At 50.5% G+C, this 15,265-nt stretch overlaps 1 protein-coding gene across 2 annotated transcripts in view; it reads right to left on the minus strand.

Moving 5' to 3' along the window:
* The window catches only part of LOC118213469 (fibrillin-2), a 103,778-nt gene that overhangs the window by 35,825 nt on the left and 52,688 nt on the right, over positions 1–15,265 (minus strand). For both annotated transcript variants that reach the window (XM_035392484.1, XM_035392485.1), the window contains 11 exons: positions 11,676–11,795; positions 10,722–10,859; positions 8,869–8,919; positions 7,027–7,152; positions 6,180–6,407; positions 4,499–4,624; positions 4,028–4,156; positions 2,611–2,736; positions 1,982–2,107; positions 1,676–1,798; positions 911–1,036 (listed from right to left, as the gene is read on the minus strand). In XM_035392484.1, the coding sequence (XP_035248375.1) occupies positions 911–1,036; positions 1,676–1,798; positions 1,982–2,107; positions 2,611–2,736; positions 4,028–4,156; positions 4,499–4,624; positions 6,180–6,407; positions 7,027–7,152; positions 8,869–8,919; positions 10,722–10,859; positions 11,676–11,795 (1,419 nt within the window). The remainder of the gene's footprint in view (positions 1–910; positions 1,037–1,675; positions 1,799–1,981; positions 2,108–2,610; positions 2,737–4,027; positions 4,157–4,498; positions 4,625–6,179; positions 6,408–7,026; positions 7,153–8,868; positions 8,920–10,721; positions 10,860–11,675; positions 11,796–15,265) is intronic.

A 15,265-nucleotide genomic window follows, 5' to 3' on the forward strand; every position in this document is an offset into this window, starting at 1 on the left:
TGTTTGTGGTGGGACTTTATTTTAAAAACTTAAACAAGCGGCTTAAAGAAACCAACAATGTAGCAAGTACTACAGCTAATGTTTACCCTAACAACCGCACAGCAACAGAGAGCACACCTGCTTTTTTACGGTCTCTGAAATCGATTAGAGGGACTGCGTGAATCTGGGTCAGTCAAAAATCTGGACTTGTGGGCTGAACTCACAGAAAAAGATGAGCATTTAAAATGCTAAAACTGGCAGGAATACAAGTGGATTACTTATGCAAATTCTCATGTCCACAGAGGTTTATATCACACACAGGTGAGTAACCTGGCCTTACCCATGCAGGTGAGTAACCTGGCCTTACCTATGCAGATCCTCATGTCCACAGAGGTTTATATCACACACAGGTGAGTAACCTGGCCTTACCCATGCAGGTGAGTAACCTGGCCTTACCTATGCAGATCCTCATGTCCACAGAGGTTTATATCACACACACAGGTGAGTGACCTGGCCTTACCTATGCAGGTGAGTAACCTGGCCTTACCCATGCAGGTGAGTAACCTGGCCTTACCTATGCAGATCCTCATGTCCACAGAGGTTTATATCACACACAGGTGAGTAACCTGGCCTTACCCATGCAGGTGAGTAACTCAGCCTTACCTATGCAGGTAAGTAACCTGGCCTTACCTATGCAGATCCTCATGTCCACAGAGGTTTATATCACACACACAGGTGAGTAACCTGGCCTTACCTATGCAGATCCTCATGTCCACAGAGGTTTATATCACACACACAGGTGAGTAACCTGGCCTTACCTATGCAAGTGAGTTACCTGGCCTTACCTATGCAGGTGAGTAACCCGGCCTTACCTATGCAGATCCCCATTAGACAGAACCCTATATCACACACACAGGTGAGTGACCGTTACCTATGCAGATCCTCATGTCCACGGAGGCCATGAAGCCGTCGAAGCAGAGGCAGTGGTACTCCCCAGGGACGTTAGCACACTGCCCGCCATCGCATATCCCAGGCTCCTCCTCGCACTCGTCCACGTCTGACACATGGGAACGGGAGGGGGGGGGGGGGGACCAGAAAAGGGGGAACAGATGTTAAACAGGCCCTCCCCCCGTTAGAGGAACTCCTAGGCTCACCTGGATCGCCCTGGAAACAGCGCAGGTGCAATACCATAGCGGAGGGGAAGGTACGGTATGCAAAGGTATAAAAATCAGATCTAGAGAAATGCTTTTTGTAATAAATGCATTGCACATATTATATGTGCTAAAGAATCTTTCATATGTTATGTATAATGTTAAGCACGCAGTACTACTATGAAGGTATACACAGATAAACAGGTGTTAAAGATGATGATACAGGTGACAGTTGTTTCTTTACCTGTGCAGTTGCTCTCATCAGGCAGGTACAGGGTGTATAAGGATGGTAAAGGCAGTACAGGTGTAGGGCGTAAAGATGGTACAGGGTGTATAAGGATGGTAAAGATGGTACAGGTGTATGTACTAAAGATGGTACAGGGTGTATAAGAATGGTAGCGGTGGTACAGGTGTATGTAGTAAAGATGGTACAGGTGTATGAGGATGGTAAAAGTGGTACAGGTGTACGTATGCAGGTACAGGTGTATGAGGATGGTAAATGTGGTACAGGTGTATGCATGCAGGTACAGGTAGAGGTTGTTTACCTGTGCAGGTCCTCTCGTCGGTCATAAGGGCGTAGCCGGTGCTGCAGCTGCAGGTGTAGCTCCCCTCCGAGTTTGTACACAGGAAGTCACACCCTCCGTTCTCGATGGTGCACTCATCGATGTCTGAAAACGACCAATAAGGACTCAGCAGGGGAGGGGCCAGGCCCATGGTGGGCGTGGCTAAAAACATGTGAAGAGGAGACCGGGAGGGAGGAGGGAGGGAAGAAGAGAGGGGGGAGGGAGGAGGGAGGGAGGGAGAGAGGAGGGGGGTGGGGAGGGGAGGGGAGGGAGGGGCGGAGCTCGTACCCGTGCAGCCCTTCCGGTCGGGCGTGGCCTGGTACCCCGAGTCACAGGAGCACTGGTAGGTGCCCACCATGTTCACACACGTCCCGTGCGGGCAGAGGCTGCTGCTCAGCTCACACTCGTTCACATCTGCGGGGGGGGGGGGGGGGGGGGATCAATAAACACCAACACTGAGAGACCATGTCTGAGCGGGGAGCAATGTGTGTGAGTGTGCGCATGTGTGCGTGTGTATGTGTGTGTGTGTGTGTGTGTGTGTGTGTGTGTGTGTGTGTGTGAGTGTGTGTGTGTGTGTGTATATGTGTGTGTGTATGTGTGTGTGTGTGTGTGTGTGTGTGTATGTGTGTGTGTGTGTGTGTGAGTGTGTGCGTGTGTATGTGTGTGTGCATGCGCGTGTGTGCGTGTGTATGTGTGTGTGTGTGTGTGCGCGAGTGTGTGCGTGTGTGTGCATGCGCGTGTGTATGTGTGCGTGTGCGCGTGTGTGTGTGTGTGTGTGTGCATGCGCGTGTGTGCGTGTGTATGCGTTTGCATGTAGGTGTGTGTGTATGTGTGTGTGCGTTTGCATGCTCATTTTCAGCCATTCATAAGTGAGGCAGGTAAACAGCCCACCAGTAGAGGGCAGCATGCTCACTCACCGATGCAGGAGTTTTCGTCGGGGGACAGCTGGTGGCCGGGGGGGCAGAGGCACTGGTAGCTCCCCTCTGTGTTCTCACAGGACCCCCCCTGACAGAGCGCAGGGTTCCTCTCGCACTCGTCGATGTCTGACAGGTGAGACGACACAGGTAAGCACACAGGTAAGCACACAGTACCTTAACCCTTTAAAGAGCAGGTCTTTTGGAATGTTTTCTTCAAAATTCTAAGTCAGTGTTCTAGAACTCCAGTCAACTTTCAGTCACCAGCAGTGATTGTGACATCAGCACTGGAAAGTTCAGGTAAGAATCATTCTAATTCTGATCATTCTAATCACACATTGTGATGTCACACTTCAAAGGGTTAAGCATGACTGTAGGCAACAGTTCACAATAACGGCCATAAGACAATGGAAACAGAACAGAATGCACCCAGTATAAAAGTGTTAACAGGACCACTAGACCACTAGTGGGTAACACTGTAGGAAGCCATGTGAAAAGAACCAGAACAAAAACACAAATCTCACTACAGTGTGTAACCAGTAAGATGTGTGAGTACAAAAATATATATATATTTGGGCCTTCTTGCTGAAACCGCATTCTCACATTCCCGGGAGCAACACTGATGTTGTCCACTACCGTACGTCACTCTGAATAACAGCGTCTGCAAAGCAAACGTAATCTAATGAGATGTATCCTAACGTACGTGGAGAAGTGTCAGCACATTTCTCCTGAAAGGTTTTCTTCCCCCATTGAGGCTGTACGCTAACTCCATAAACCCGAAATAAGAGATGAACGCCACATCCCGTCACATTGTAGTACTTTACATTTGTTTAGCAGATGCTCTTATGTAGACGGGTTAGAAGTGCGGGAGAGGAGAAGTGCATTTATCTGATTTATACTGAGTAATACTGTCAGACCAGGCTATAAGCACTCCCAGACCGGTGAGTACAGGCTAGGTACAACATCGATAAAGGCTAATGCAAACTAGCTATGCTAACCGAGAACTGTGCTGTTTTATTTATCAGGAAAATATAAATTTTCTTAAGAATAATAATTCTTGATAAGAGGGCCCTTGTGCTGCTTTGGTTCGACCTGCTGTCAATGCCTTCACTTGATCAACACTAGGGGGCGGTGTTCAGTGAGTTGGGAAGGAGAGGAGAGGACAGGAGGGAAGACAAAAGAGGGTTTGGAGCAGGACAAGAGAGGTGAGGAGGGGTGGGGAAAGGAAGAAATGGCAGAGGAAAGAAGGAGAGGTGAAGAGGAGGGGAGAGGAAGAGAAACAGAGATAGAGAGAGAGATAGAGAAAGAAAGAGAGAGAGAGAGAGAGAGAGAGAAAGTGAGAGGGAGAGAGAGATAATTAGGTAGAGACAGAGAGAGAAAGAAAGAGAGAGAGAGAGAGAGAGAGAGAGGGAATGCTTACCCATGCAGGTCTTCATCATCATGAAGCCGCTCTCGTATCCGGGGAAACACTCGCACTCGAAGCTGCCGGGCGTGTTCACACACACACCGCTGCCACACAGGTCCGGAGAGATCCGACACTCATCGATGTCTGGACACGGACCGGAGACAGAGAGACAGAGAGACGGACATGAGACACAGACACACGGACCAGAGACAGAGAGACAGACATGAGACACAGACACACGGACCGGAGACAGAGAGACAGACACACGGACACATGGACCGGAGACAGAGAGACAGACGGATGTGAGACAGAGACGGAACACATGAACATGAGATTCATCTATGTAGTTATGGCTCACCTGTACAGTTAAAGCAGATCTGAACAATTTTCAGCTCACCTGTGCAGTTAAAGCTCATTGCAGTTAGGACTCACCTGTGCAGTTAAAGCTCATTGCAGTTAGGACTCACCTGTGCAGTTAAATCTCACCTGTGCAGTTGCGTTCCTCCATGTCCAGGGCAAAGCCGCCCTCGCAGCGACACCTGAAGCTGCCGATGGTGTTCCGGCACTTTCCGTGCATGCACATGGTGGGAAAGGCCTTGCACTCGTTAACATCTGCAACAGACAGAGTCAGTCAACACACTGACGCCACAGACAGAGCAAGTCAACACACTGACGCCACAGACAGAGCAAGTCAACACACTGACGCCACAGACAGGACAAGTCAACACACTGATGCCACAGACAGAGCAAGTCAACACACTGACGCCACAGACAGAGTCAGTCAACACACTGACGCCACAGACAGAGCAAGTCAACACACTGACGCCACAGACAAAGCAAGTCAACACACTGACGCCACAGACAAAGCAAGTCAACACACTGACGCCACAGACAAAGCAAGTCAACACACTGACGCCACACACAGAGCAATTACAACAGAAATATATTTATCAGGACATATTCTGGCAAGCTATGAGTGTTATGGAGCAATGCATCAGATTATAGTAAATATAAATATATTTGTATATATCGTATGTATGTGTGTTATATAGGGCCACCAGTTTGTCTATTCTAGTATGGCACTTCAGTCCTCCACCAGCTAGAGGGCGCCATAGCCTCTTTGTCAAGCCCCTTCTCAAACAATTATCGCATTTGCACCACCTCAGTAATCTAAGCTGATAAACTAAGTGCCGCTAATAAAGAACAGATATGACTGGCAGCAATGCTTACAGGCGACACTCACGAGTTAAATTCAGTTTTGATTACTGACTGCTGTGGACACGCTGCAGTATTGTTAGATGTTGCACAGGGGCATGTTAGGTTTTCTTAGAAGCAGTGAGAAATGGCCAAACTGAAAATGAGAGTGTTTATATAACATTTAACTTGCAAAAAAAAGTCAGATTAAAAACATTCATGATTCAGCTAACTGATCATGATTTTCCATCAAAGCTTTAAGTAGAATCAGGTGTTGTAGGGCTGGACTAGAACAAAAACCAGCACCCACACAAGCCCTTTTTGGATAAGACTGGACACCCCTGCTTTATATGGATGCCTTTTTCTTTTTAACTGCAGTGATACTCATTCCTGGTCCTGGAGAGCCACAGAGTCTGCTGGTTTTGTTTTTTTTTCTGTATGATCAGGGACTGATTCCGACCCAAGAAACCACATGACCTGAGTTAACCGTGTCATCAACTGTTTTTACCGATCAACAGCTGCGTGACTCAAATGCTGAGTAAAAACAAAAGCCAGCAGACCCAGCAGCTCTCCAGGACCAGGAGCGAGGACCACTGGCTCAAAGACAAGTTTTCCACAGCATTTAAACATCCATACAAGTACACTTTCCTTCCTGAGTCTCCCCACATTAGATAAAATAGTTTTTTTTTTTATAAACGTCTCATTTGAAACTCAATTGTATGAACAGTCACTTGACTGTGCTGTTGGGAGTGCCTACAGCGACCCCTAGAGGATAACCACTGAAATACAAGTTAAAACCCTGCAGGTCACATGGTGGAGCCAGACTGGTGGCCCTAGTTATGTGTACATCCATGTCAATGCGAGTCTGCCCCTCTCAGATGAATGAGCTCCTCATACGTTAGTAATAATGTCCGCAGTAAGCGTGGAGCTGGGCTTTACTCTGTGATCAACCCTTCGTCGTCTGGGACCTCACCTTTGTAGAAGGGCCTGCCGGTGAGCAGGTCCCCGCGGCTGGCGAACCCGGGCCCGCGCGGGCACAGGGTCTCGTAGTGGCGGGTGCCGGGTTCGGGGCAGGCCTCGCAGTCCGCCCCCCAGGCCGCGCCCACCGTGCAGCAGCAGGCGTCGGCACGGAAACGGCCCGGCACGGGCTGGCCGCACACGTCCTCGTCCCACGTCAGGAAGCAGTGCTCCGAGCGTACGTCTGCGGGACAGAGACAGAACCGCACCCCAACACCCCCGTCACCACGGCAACGGCACTAACCCCACCCCAACACCCCGTCACTGCGGCAACGGCACTAACCCCACCCCAACCCCCGTCACTACGGCAACGGCACTAACCCCACCCCAAAACCCCCCCTGTCACTACGACAACGGCGCTGACAGGCACTGACCCCACCCCAACACTCCCGTCACTACGGCAACGTCGCTGACAGGCATTGACCCCACCCCAACCCCCCGTCACTACGGCAACACGGGGGACATTCTACATACACTGAACATGAGTCTTATTTCATTCGATTTCTTAACCTCTGACAGCCAATGCCTGCCTAATCACCCTGTACTCCAGTGGTGGCATTTTATATCTGGGTGTATCAGCAGCACTGGGCAATCAGCTCATACAGTAACAACATGTATCGGACAGCAGAATGCTGAATCTTATTCCCCAATAAAAAAAATGTCAAACGCGGAACTTTTACTAAAGCAGTTACTGATCCACACAGCAGCGTTAGAAACTCAAAGGGCGGATAGGACAGCAAGCTAAGTTACAGTATATTAAACGCTGAGACCGTGTTTCTGTCTGCATTTCCCCCGGCACTCACCCACACAGACGCGGCCGGACCCGTCCAGCGTCAGCCCCTCGGGACACTGGCACTGGAAGGACCCCTGGGTGTTCACACACTGTCCGTTGGGGCAGACGCCCGGGAAGACCTCGCACTCGTTCACATCTGCACAGGAAACAGACCGCCAGACAGGAAGCCTCAGAATCAGTCACAGTTAGCTTAGTGTTCCACACACTCAGTCACAGTTATCTCAGTGTTCCACACGCTCAGTCACAGTTACACCTCAGTGTTCCACACGCTCAGTCACAGTTACACCTCAGTGTTCCACACACTCAGTCACAGTCATCTCAGTGTTCCACACACTCAGTCACAGTTACCGCAGTGTTCCACACACTCAATCACAGTTACACCTCAGTATTCCACACACTCAGTCACAGTTATACCTCAGTGTTCCACACACTCAGTCACAGTCACCTCACAGTTCCACTCTGTCAGTCACAGTTACACCTCAATGTTCCATACACTCAGTCACAGTCACTTCACAGTTCCACTCTGTCAGTCACAGTTATCTCAGTGTTCCACACACTCAGTCACAGTTATACCTCAGTGTTCCACACACTCAGTCAGTCATCTCAGTGTTCCACACACTCAGTCACAGTTACACCTTAGTGTTCCACACACTCAGTCAGTTATCTCAGTGTTCTACACACTCAGTCACAGTTACCATACAGCTTGTGAGCCTTGTGAGAACTCAACTGTGCGTTTGTTTTGCTGCAGTCCTACAGTCTATTTTAAGCATGTAAACACGCTCACATGCTTCTCTTAAATCACAGCATATGACACCTGATTTGGGAAAAAACAATAACCCCAGAACCATCATTGTGGGAAAACTTTACACTTTCCACTCCCTTATGACTCTCTGGGAAGATCTGGCGAGCGGTCATGTTCAGCAAATTGGCCCTGAGATCCGAGCTGACTGGCAGAGAAAGTGCCGGATGCCCCTGAGTGACTCAGACTCTGAACGACTCCTCCTTCGAGTGACTCACGCGCTGACCAATGGGAGACGAGCAGCTCCCGACAAACGGGCCGCTTTTATGATGCCCCGGAGCAGCCCAGTGAAGGGCTGCGTTCCGCAATCCCACAGCGCCGAGGGGCCCGACGAGCCGAGGCTCACTGCCAGCAACGAGACAGCGGCCAATGGGGGAGGAGAGTGCAGGCGAAGGGTTCAGAGTTCAGGTGAACCGTTCAGGGTTCAGGCGAACGGTTCAGAGTTCAGATGAACGGTTCAGGGTTCAGGTGAACGGTTCAGATTTCAGGCGAACAGTTCAGGGTTCAGGGGAACGGTTCAGGGTTCAGGTGAACAATTCAGGGTTCAGGCGAACGGTTCAGGGTTTAGGCGAACGGTTCAGGGGTACGATTCAGGGTTCAGCCAAATGGTTCAGGGTTCAGACGAACAGTTCAGGGTTCAGGGGTACGGTTCAGGGTTCTGGCGAATGGCACAGGGTTCAGACAAACAGTTCAGGGTTCAGGTGAACGGTTCAGATACTAGTCGAATGGTTCAGGGTTCAGGTGAACAGTTCAGGGTTCAGGCGAACAGTTCAGGGTTCAGAGGAACGGTTCAGGGTTCAGGTGAACGGTTCAGAGTTCAGGTGAACGGTTCAGGGTTCAGGTGAACGGTTCAGGGTTCAGGCGAACGGTTCAGGGTTCAGGCGAACAGTTCAGGGTTCAGGCGAACAGTTCAGAGTTCAGGGTTCAAAGGAACGGTTCAGGATTCAGAGGAACGGTTCAGGGTTCAGGTGAACAGTTCAGAGTTCAGGCGAACGGTTCAGGGTTCAGAGGAACGGTTCAGGGTTCAGGTGAACGGTTCAAGCGCACCCTTACCTTCACACACCACTCCTTTGGGCCGTGCGTATCCTCTTGAACAGGCAGTATCTGCAGAAAGATACAACTTATGACTGTAAATTCATAACTTATGACTGTTAACTCTTTCATTGTAAAATATGCAGTTTGTCTGATTAAAAATCCAGTCACACTGTAAATTAAGCACATTTTCCTAAAACCATTTATACCACAGTCATATATAGGCCATTTATAGCATGTCATAACATCTTTATAAACAATTTGTAGATAAATACAGTGCTTCATGAGGAATGTAACCTAGTGTAAGTTCAGGTCAAACCTCTGACCAAAATTTATAAAGGGGAATTGCAGTGGTAATGTAGGGACTGTGCATGATCACAAAGACACTGAAAACATACACCATGCATTTTACTGGCCCAAAGCATATGAGGAATATTATTACCATTAAAATAAAATGACATAATATGAAAAAATACCGCCAGAGCTTTTCAGAGACAAGACCAAACATGAGCAAAGACGAGACTTCCACTTCAACTCGCACTTCTAAAAAAAAAAAAAAAAAACGCAACAGCTTTTGACTTTTCAGGAACTGTCAGATTTGAAATAAAGATGTTGTGGTTTGGATGAACCATTAAACGCCGCTGGCAGAGTCATTATGGCAAAGAGCACATTACACAACCGCTAGGAAAACACAGCGTGAGAGCAAGACCGCCAGCCTACTCCACAGGGGAAAACAGTGAAACCAGCGGGAGGGAGAGGGAGGGAGGGGGGGAGGGAGAGAGAGGGAGAGGGACAGAGAGAGAGAGAGAGAGAGCAAGAGGGAGACAGAGAGGGAGAAACAGAGAGTGAACGAGGGAGAGAGAGTGAGACAGAGAGAGAGCGAGTGAGAGAGAGCAAGAGAGAGAAAGAGAGGTAGAGGGTAGAGAGAGAAAGAGGGAGAGGGACAGAGAGAGAGGGGGAGAGAGAGAGAGAGAGAGAAAGAGGGAGACACGGGGAGAGCATTCAGGAAAAGTTTCAGACCACACAAAACAGTAGCGGAGGCCTGGGGGGGGGGGGTTGCTCCACACCGTTGCCTGAGCGATGTCTTTAAATTAACGGCCTGCCGTTCTCAGAGCTCGGCCTGACCCCCCCCCCCCACTCCAAAGGCAGGGGGGCAGGCCTGAGTCACGCACACAGCCTTGCTTCAAATATTTAGCGCCCGACCTCACCAGAGCAGCACGTGGCCCAAACAAACATCTGCACCCCTGCTGTTTTACCGCACCCCAAACCCCGAGCCCTCTGACATCCAGCGCCAGCCCTGCGCCCTCCTGGCTACGTACCCTGCTTATTCCCACTTTTTATTTGTGGCACAAATCGGAACTGAGAAGATGTGGCTCTATGTGAGTTTTTTTTTGCTGTATACACTGTTCTGAACTGTGTCACATACGATGGAAAAAAATCAAATAAAACCAGAGCCGGGCCACTTTTAGCTGCAGCCTGAATGCAGCCAAACAGCTGCATTCAGAGAGAGCAGGATGGAGCAGGAGGGCGGGGCTGGGTAGGGGGGATGGTATAGGTGGAAGAGGCGGGGTTGAGATCAGCCAGGGGGCGGAGGCGGGGCTGGTTAGGGGGTGCTGTCTAGGTGGGAGAGGCGGTGTTGAGATCAGTCAGGGGGCGGGGCTGGGACAAAGGAGGCGGGGTTGAGATCAGTCAGGGGGCGGGGCTGGGATGAAGGAGGCGGGGTTGAGATCAGTCAGGGGGGGGGGGCTGGGATGAAGGAGGCGGGGCTGGGCTGAAGGAGGCGGGGCTGGGCTGAAGGAGGCGGGGTTGAGATCAGTCAGGGGGCGGGGCTGGGATGAAGGAGGCGGGGCTGGGGTGAAGGAGGCGGGGCTTACCGATCTCACACGGCTCACAGGGGCTTCCCCAGGCCGCGCCCAGCGTGGCACAGCACTCAGACTTGAGCGTGCCGCCGTTAATGTTCACCTCACAGCGGCCGTTCTGCACGTTCAGCCAGCACGTCCCCTTCAGGCTGTCTGTGGGAGAGCAGAGCATCATGGGAGGAGAGCAGAGCATCATGGGAGAGGAGCAGAGCATCACGGGAGGAGAGCAGAGCATCACGGGAGAAGAGCAGAGTATCATGGGAGAGGAGCAGAGCATCATGGGAGGAGAGCAGAGTATCATGGGAGGAGAGCAGAGCATCATGGAAGAAGAGCAGAGTATTTTGTCATCGCTGGCTGCTCAATAAATGGGTGCTGGGTTATCGCTGGCCGCTCAGTATACAGGTGTTTGGGTTATCATGGGCAGCCCAGTGCATGGGTGTTGGGTTATGGCCTGGAGCCTGTATTGGGTTAGCAGGAATCACTGCTGTCTGCATTAGGGAACTGCCTCTAAAAATCACACAGAACTGAAGCAGCAAGATTTTACAGTCAGACAGACAACATCTGCTACCCATGCCTGTTCACCACTCCTTCTTAATGCTCACAAATGTGTCTAAAACACTTTATCCTTTTTGGTTTAATAAACTCTATTCCACTTTTCAAAAGCCTATACATATGATCCACTGCTGCGCTGACGACACTGTTATGAATCTGCCGTCTGACTGATCTACACAAGACAGACGGATTCTTTATTCAAAGAGGCTAAAATGAAATGGTAATTTACCTCAAAATGCTGCAAGCGCTGTCAGCTGAACGGAAAAGGAGAGGAGCCTGTATTGAGCAGCATTACATTCTTTCCCAAATGACTATGGCGAAGCCTTGATTTTAGCATTGACTGAGTACTCTATAATAGAGCCAGTATTGGCTTTTTAAATAAAGGCCCAAAGTTAGGAATCGAGCAGCAGTCCTTACCGATGCAGATGAGGCCGGTGGCGTCCAGCTTGCTCCCGGGGGCACACTCGCAGGCGAAGGATCCGGCAGTGTTCTTACACACCCCGTTAACACAGGGGTTACTCTCACACTCATCCACATCTGAAAGCAGGGGGGAAGACAATGAGCGTAACACACACACACAGTGCCATGAATGGGAACCTTTTATATTCTTTAGTAATTCACATCTGAAACAAGGGGGGGAACAGATTAGGTGTCACACACACAGATATGAATGGAAACCTTTTATGTTCATTCGTAATTCACATCTGAAGGCGGGGGGGAAGACATTGAATGTAACACACACAGTGCTATGAATGGGAACCTTTAATGTTCATTATGAATTCATATCTGAAACAAGGGAGAAGACATTGAATGTCACACACACACCGTGGGAACCTTCCTTCTTTGAATAAAGTTCAGCTGGACTTCATTCAAAGCAGGAAAATAAATTAAAACATCATTCACAATGCAGGAGAGTAAATAAAAAAATAGAAAAGTAGATTTCGTAATACATATGGTTGTATTTACCACAGAGACAAAAAACAATCATTTCTTTCCAATTATAGTAACTTTGGTTTCAGTATTACTCCAGCACAGCTGCAATGTACAATTTACCAAACGCTCATGTGTGTAATGGAAAAAAAAAGCTTCTGTAATTTTATACAGAATAATAACAGTCTAACGTGAATGAATCCTACATGAATACCACCATAGATTTGTACCGCGGTTCGCCCAAAGTGATTTCTAGGTTAGATTAAGAAAACAGCGACATATTTTCTGTTTTTATAAAGTGGCTCGGGAGGCTAATATCCTCACCATGAGCACAGACTGGGCCCTCTAGACTGATCTTCTCAGGTTTAAGTGTAACTAAGACCAGAAGTGTGTTTCGTCCCAGCAGAGCGAGGGTGGGAATATGAGGGCCAGAGCTACAGCTCTCTCTCCACAGGCTAACCACTGTGTGCGTGTGCGTGTGTGCGTGTGAGTGCGTGTGTGTGTGTGCGTGGGTCTGTGTGTATGTGCATGTGTGTGTGTGTGTGTGTGTGAGAGAGTGTGTGTGTGTGTGTGTGTGTGTGTTGGGTGTGTGTGTGAGAGAGTGTGTGTGTGTGTGTGTGTGTGGGTCTGTGTGTATGTGCATGTGTGTGCATGCGTGTGTGTGTGTGTGTGTGTGTGTGTGCGCGTATGTGTGTGAGAGAGAGAGTGTGTGTGTGTGCGTGTGCGTGTGAATGTGTGTGTGTGCGTGTGTGTGTGCGCGTGTGTGTGCGCGCGTGTGTGTGTGAGAGAATGAGTGTGTGTGTGTGAATGTGTGTGTGTGTGTGTGTGTGTGTCTGCGTGTGTGTGAGAGAGAGAGTGTGTGTGTGTGTGTGAGCACGTGTGCATGTGAGTGTGTGTGTGTGTGCGCGTGTGTGTGTGAGAGAGAGAGGCCGATTACAGTTGAGGAAGAGAAGGGGGGGTTTGAAAAAAATATAATTGTAATACAGAATTTTATATGAACTAGTGGAACATAAGAACAACTTTATAAATGTAAAATATGCTCAGAGAACAGTTCTCAACTCAGGCAGACCCAGCGTTACAAAAACTAATTTATGGCACGAGCCACAAAGGCTCCTGGGTGTGTGTAACTGGGCCGGGTCTCCCCCTTCCAGGTCCCGTGACCGGGGAGCTCATAATCGCTGTTTCGGGTTCCCGAATGGGCGCAGGAGGAGGCCGAGGGAACCCCCCGTGGATCAGGGGGCACGGGGGCCCCTCAGGCGCTAATGAATCAGTTTAACCGCTCGTCCCCGCGCCGCACGCCAGGCACCCCCCCCCCCACACGCGTGTGAGCGGCAGCGGCAACAAAACATCCACGCGTTGACACGCTACACGACACACCGACACGCTACACGCCGCTAGCCAGTCCAGCCGACGCTTTCCGCGTTACTCGACACCGAGCGTCGACACCGAGCGGCGCGTCCGATTTACAAATGGCCGACGGGGGACGCGGCGCGGTTGACCCCCGCGACCTTCCGCTGCGGCTCGGTGATCGCGGGTGAACGCGAGGGGCGAGAACGAGGAGGCGGGGGGGAGTTGCGTCACGTCGAGGATTTACGGCGATTCGCAAAGGCGTTTAAGCGAGACGAACCGATTTTAACTAAGCGAAAATTAAGAAAAAAAAATAGCTTACTGACATTGAGATGCTGCTAGATGCAGTTATGGCACAGTGAGAGAAACGGAGTCTGTGCATGCGTGTCTGCGCAACACGGGAAATGTTTCTGCGATAACGTCTTGGCTTTTAAGTCTTTCCTTAACTGCTACGAGACTATATGAAATCAAAAATACAAATTTTTTATGAAATCTTTTTAAGAAAATAACTCCCATTTCTTGTACGTTATAGGCCACATACACACACAGTAATGTATGTTGTGCAATCGAAGGCAGAATACGAATTCTACGATATGAACATTAACATTTAAGCGTGAAAAAAGTCACTAACCGAAATATAAAGATGATATATCTGCAGACAAGCTTAAAGCACATTTGGGATTTCCCATTTCAGTGATTTTACTGCCGCGTATCGTGTTTCTGCTGGATGATCTCTGCTCTCGAGGTGTCAGAGCAGTCTGATTGGGGGGGAAGAGGGGAAGGGGGGGGGGGTGTGACCCATAATGGTCAGGATTGAGAGGAATGTGACTGCTGGGTCTGACAGTAATTACCCCCCCTGGGTGAGGTATGGGGGCCCTGTGAAGTGCGAAACATGCTCCCCCTGGGCGGATGGCGTAACAGGACCGGCCCCCGTCCCAGATACAGTGTCCGAACCACAGCCACCCTGGCATCTCGGGGGTCCCGGGCCGAACGCCCCCGGCCCTGGACCCGGCTCCGCTCCCCGTCCCCCCCCCCGTCCTCCCCCCACCCCCCCCCCGCGACATTGAGCAGATGTTCCGGAACGTTCCCCCTCCCAGGCACGCTCCGGAGGAACAAACATCCTGTTGTGTTTCCTCCTGGGGTGGAAAAACCGTGGGGGGGTGGGGGGGGGGGAGACACAACACCACACGGTCATCCTGACACCGCTCTACTGATCCAAAAAGCAGGAGGCCGCTCTGATTTACTACGCTAAAACAATGGGGGTGGGGGGGGGGGTGCAAGGGCAACTGGTAGAGAGGGTCGCCTTTCCTTGCCCCCCCCCCACCGCCCCTGCCCCGGGATGACAGTAATGGCCGTTCTGAAAAAAGTGGCGTCAGAATCTGGCCCTTTATTTATATTAACTGAGACAGGGCACCCCCAGCGCCCCGCCCCCCCCCCCCCCCCCCCCCCCCCCCCCCCCCCCCCCCCGTGGGGTTTGACAGGGCCCCACTTCCACGCTCAATTAGACCCATCAGCTAATTCCCTCTCCCCGGCCTGGCAGTGCTCAAAGAGCAGCTTCTCACGGAAGCAAAGCGGGCCTCCATTCACACAACATGGGCCCCAGAGAGCTCACAGACCCACAACATGGGGCCCCAACCTAAGGCCTGGGACCAGCACAGACCCACAACATGGGGCCCCAACCTGAGGTCTGGGACCAACAGAGACCCACAACATGGGGCCCCAACCTAAGG

This window comes from Anguilla anguilla, chromosome 14 (genome assembly GCF_013347855.1).
Source record: "Anguilla anguilla isolate fAngAng1 chromosome 14, fAngAng1.pri, whole genome shotgun sequence".
NCBI classification, from domain to species: Eukaryota; Metazoa; Chordata; class Actinopteri; order Anguilliformes; family Anguillidae; genus Anguilla; species Anguilla anguilla.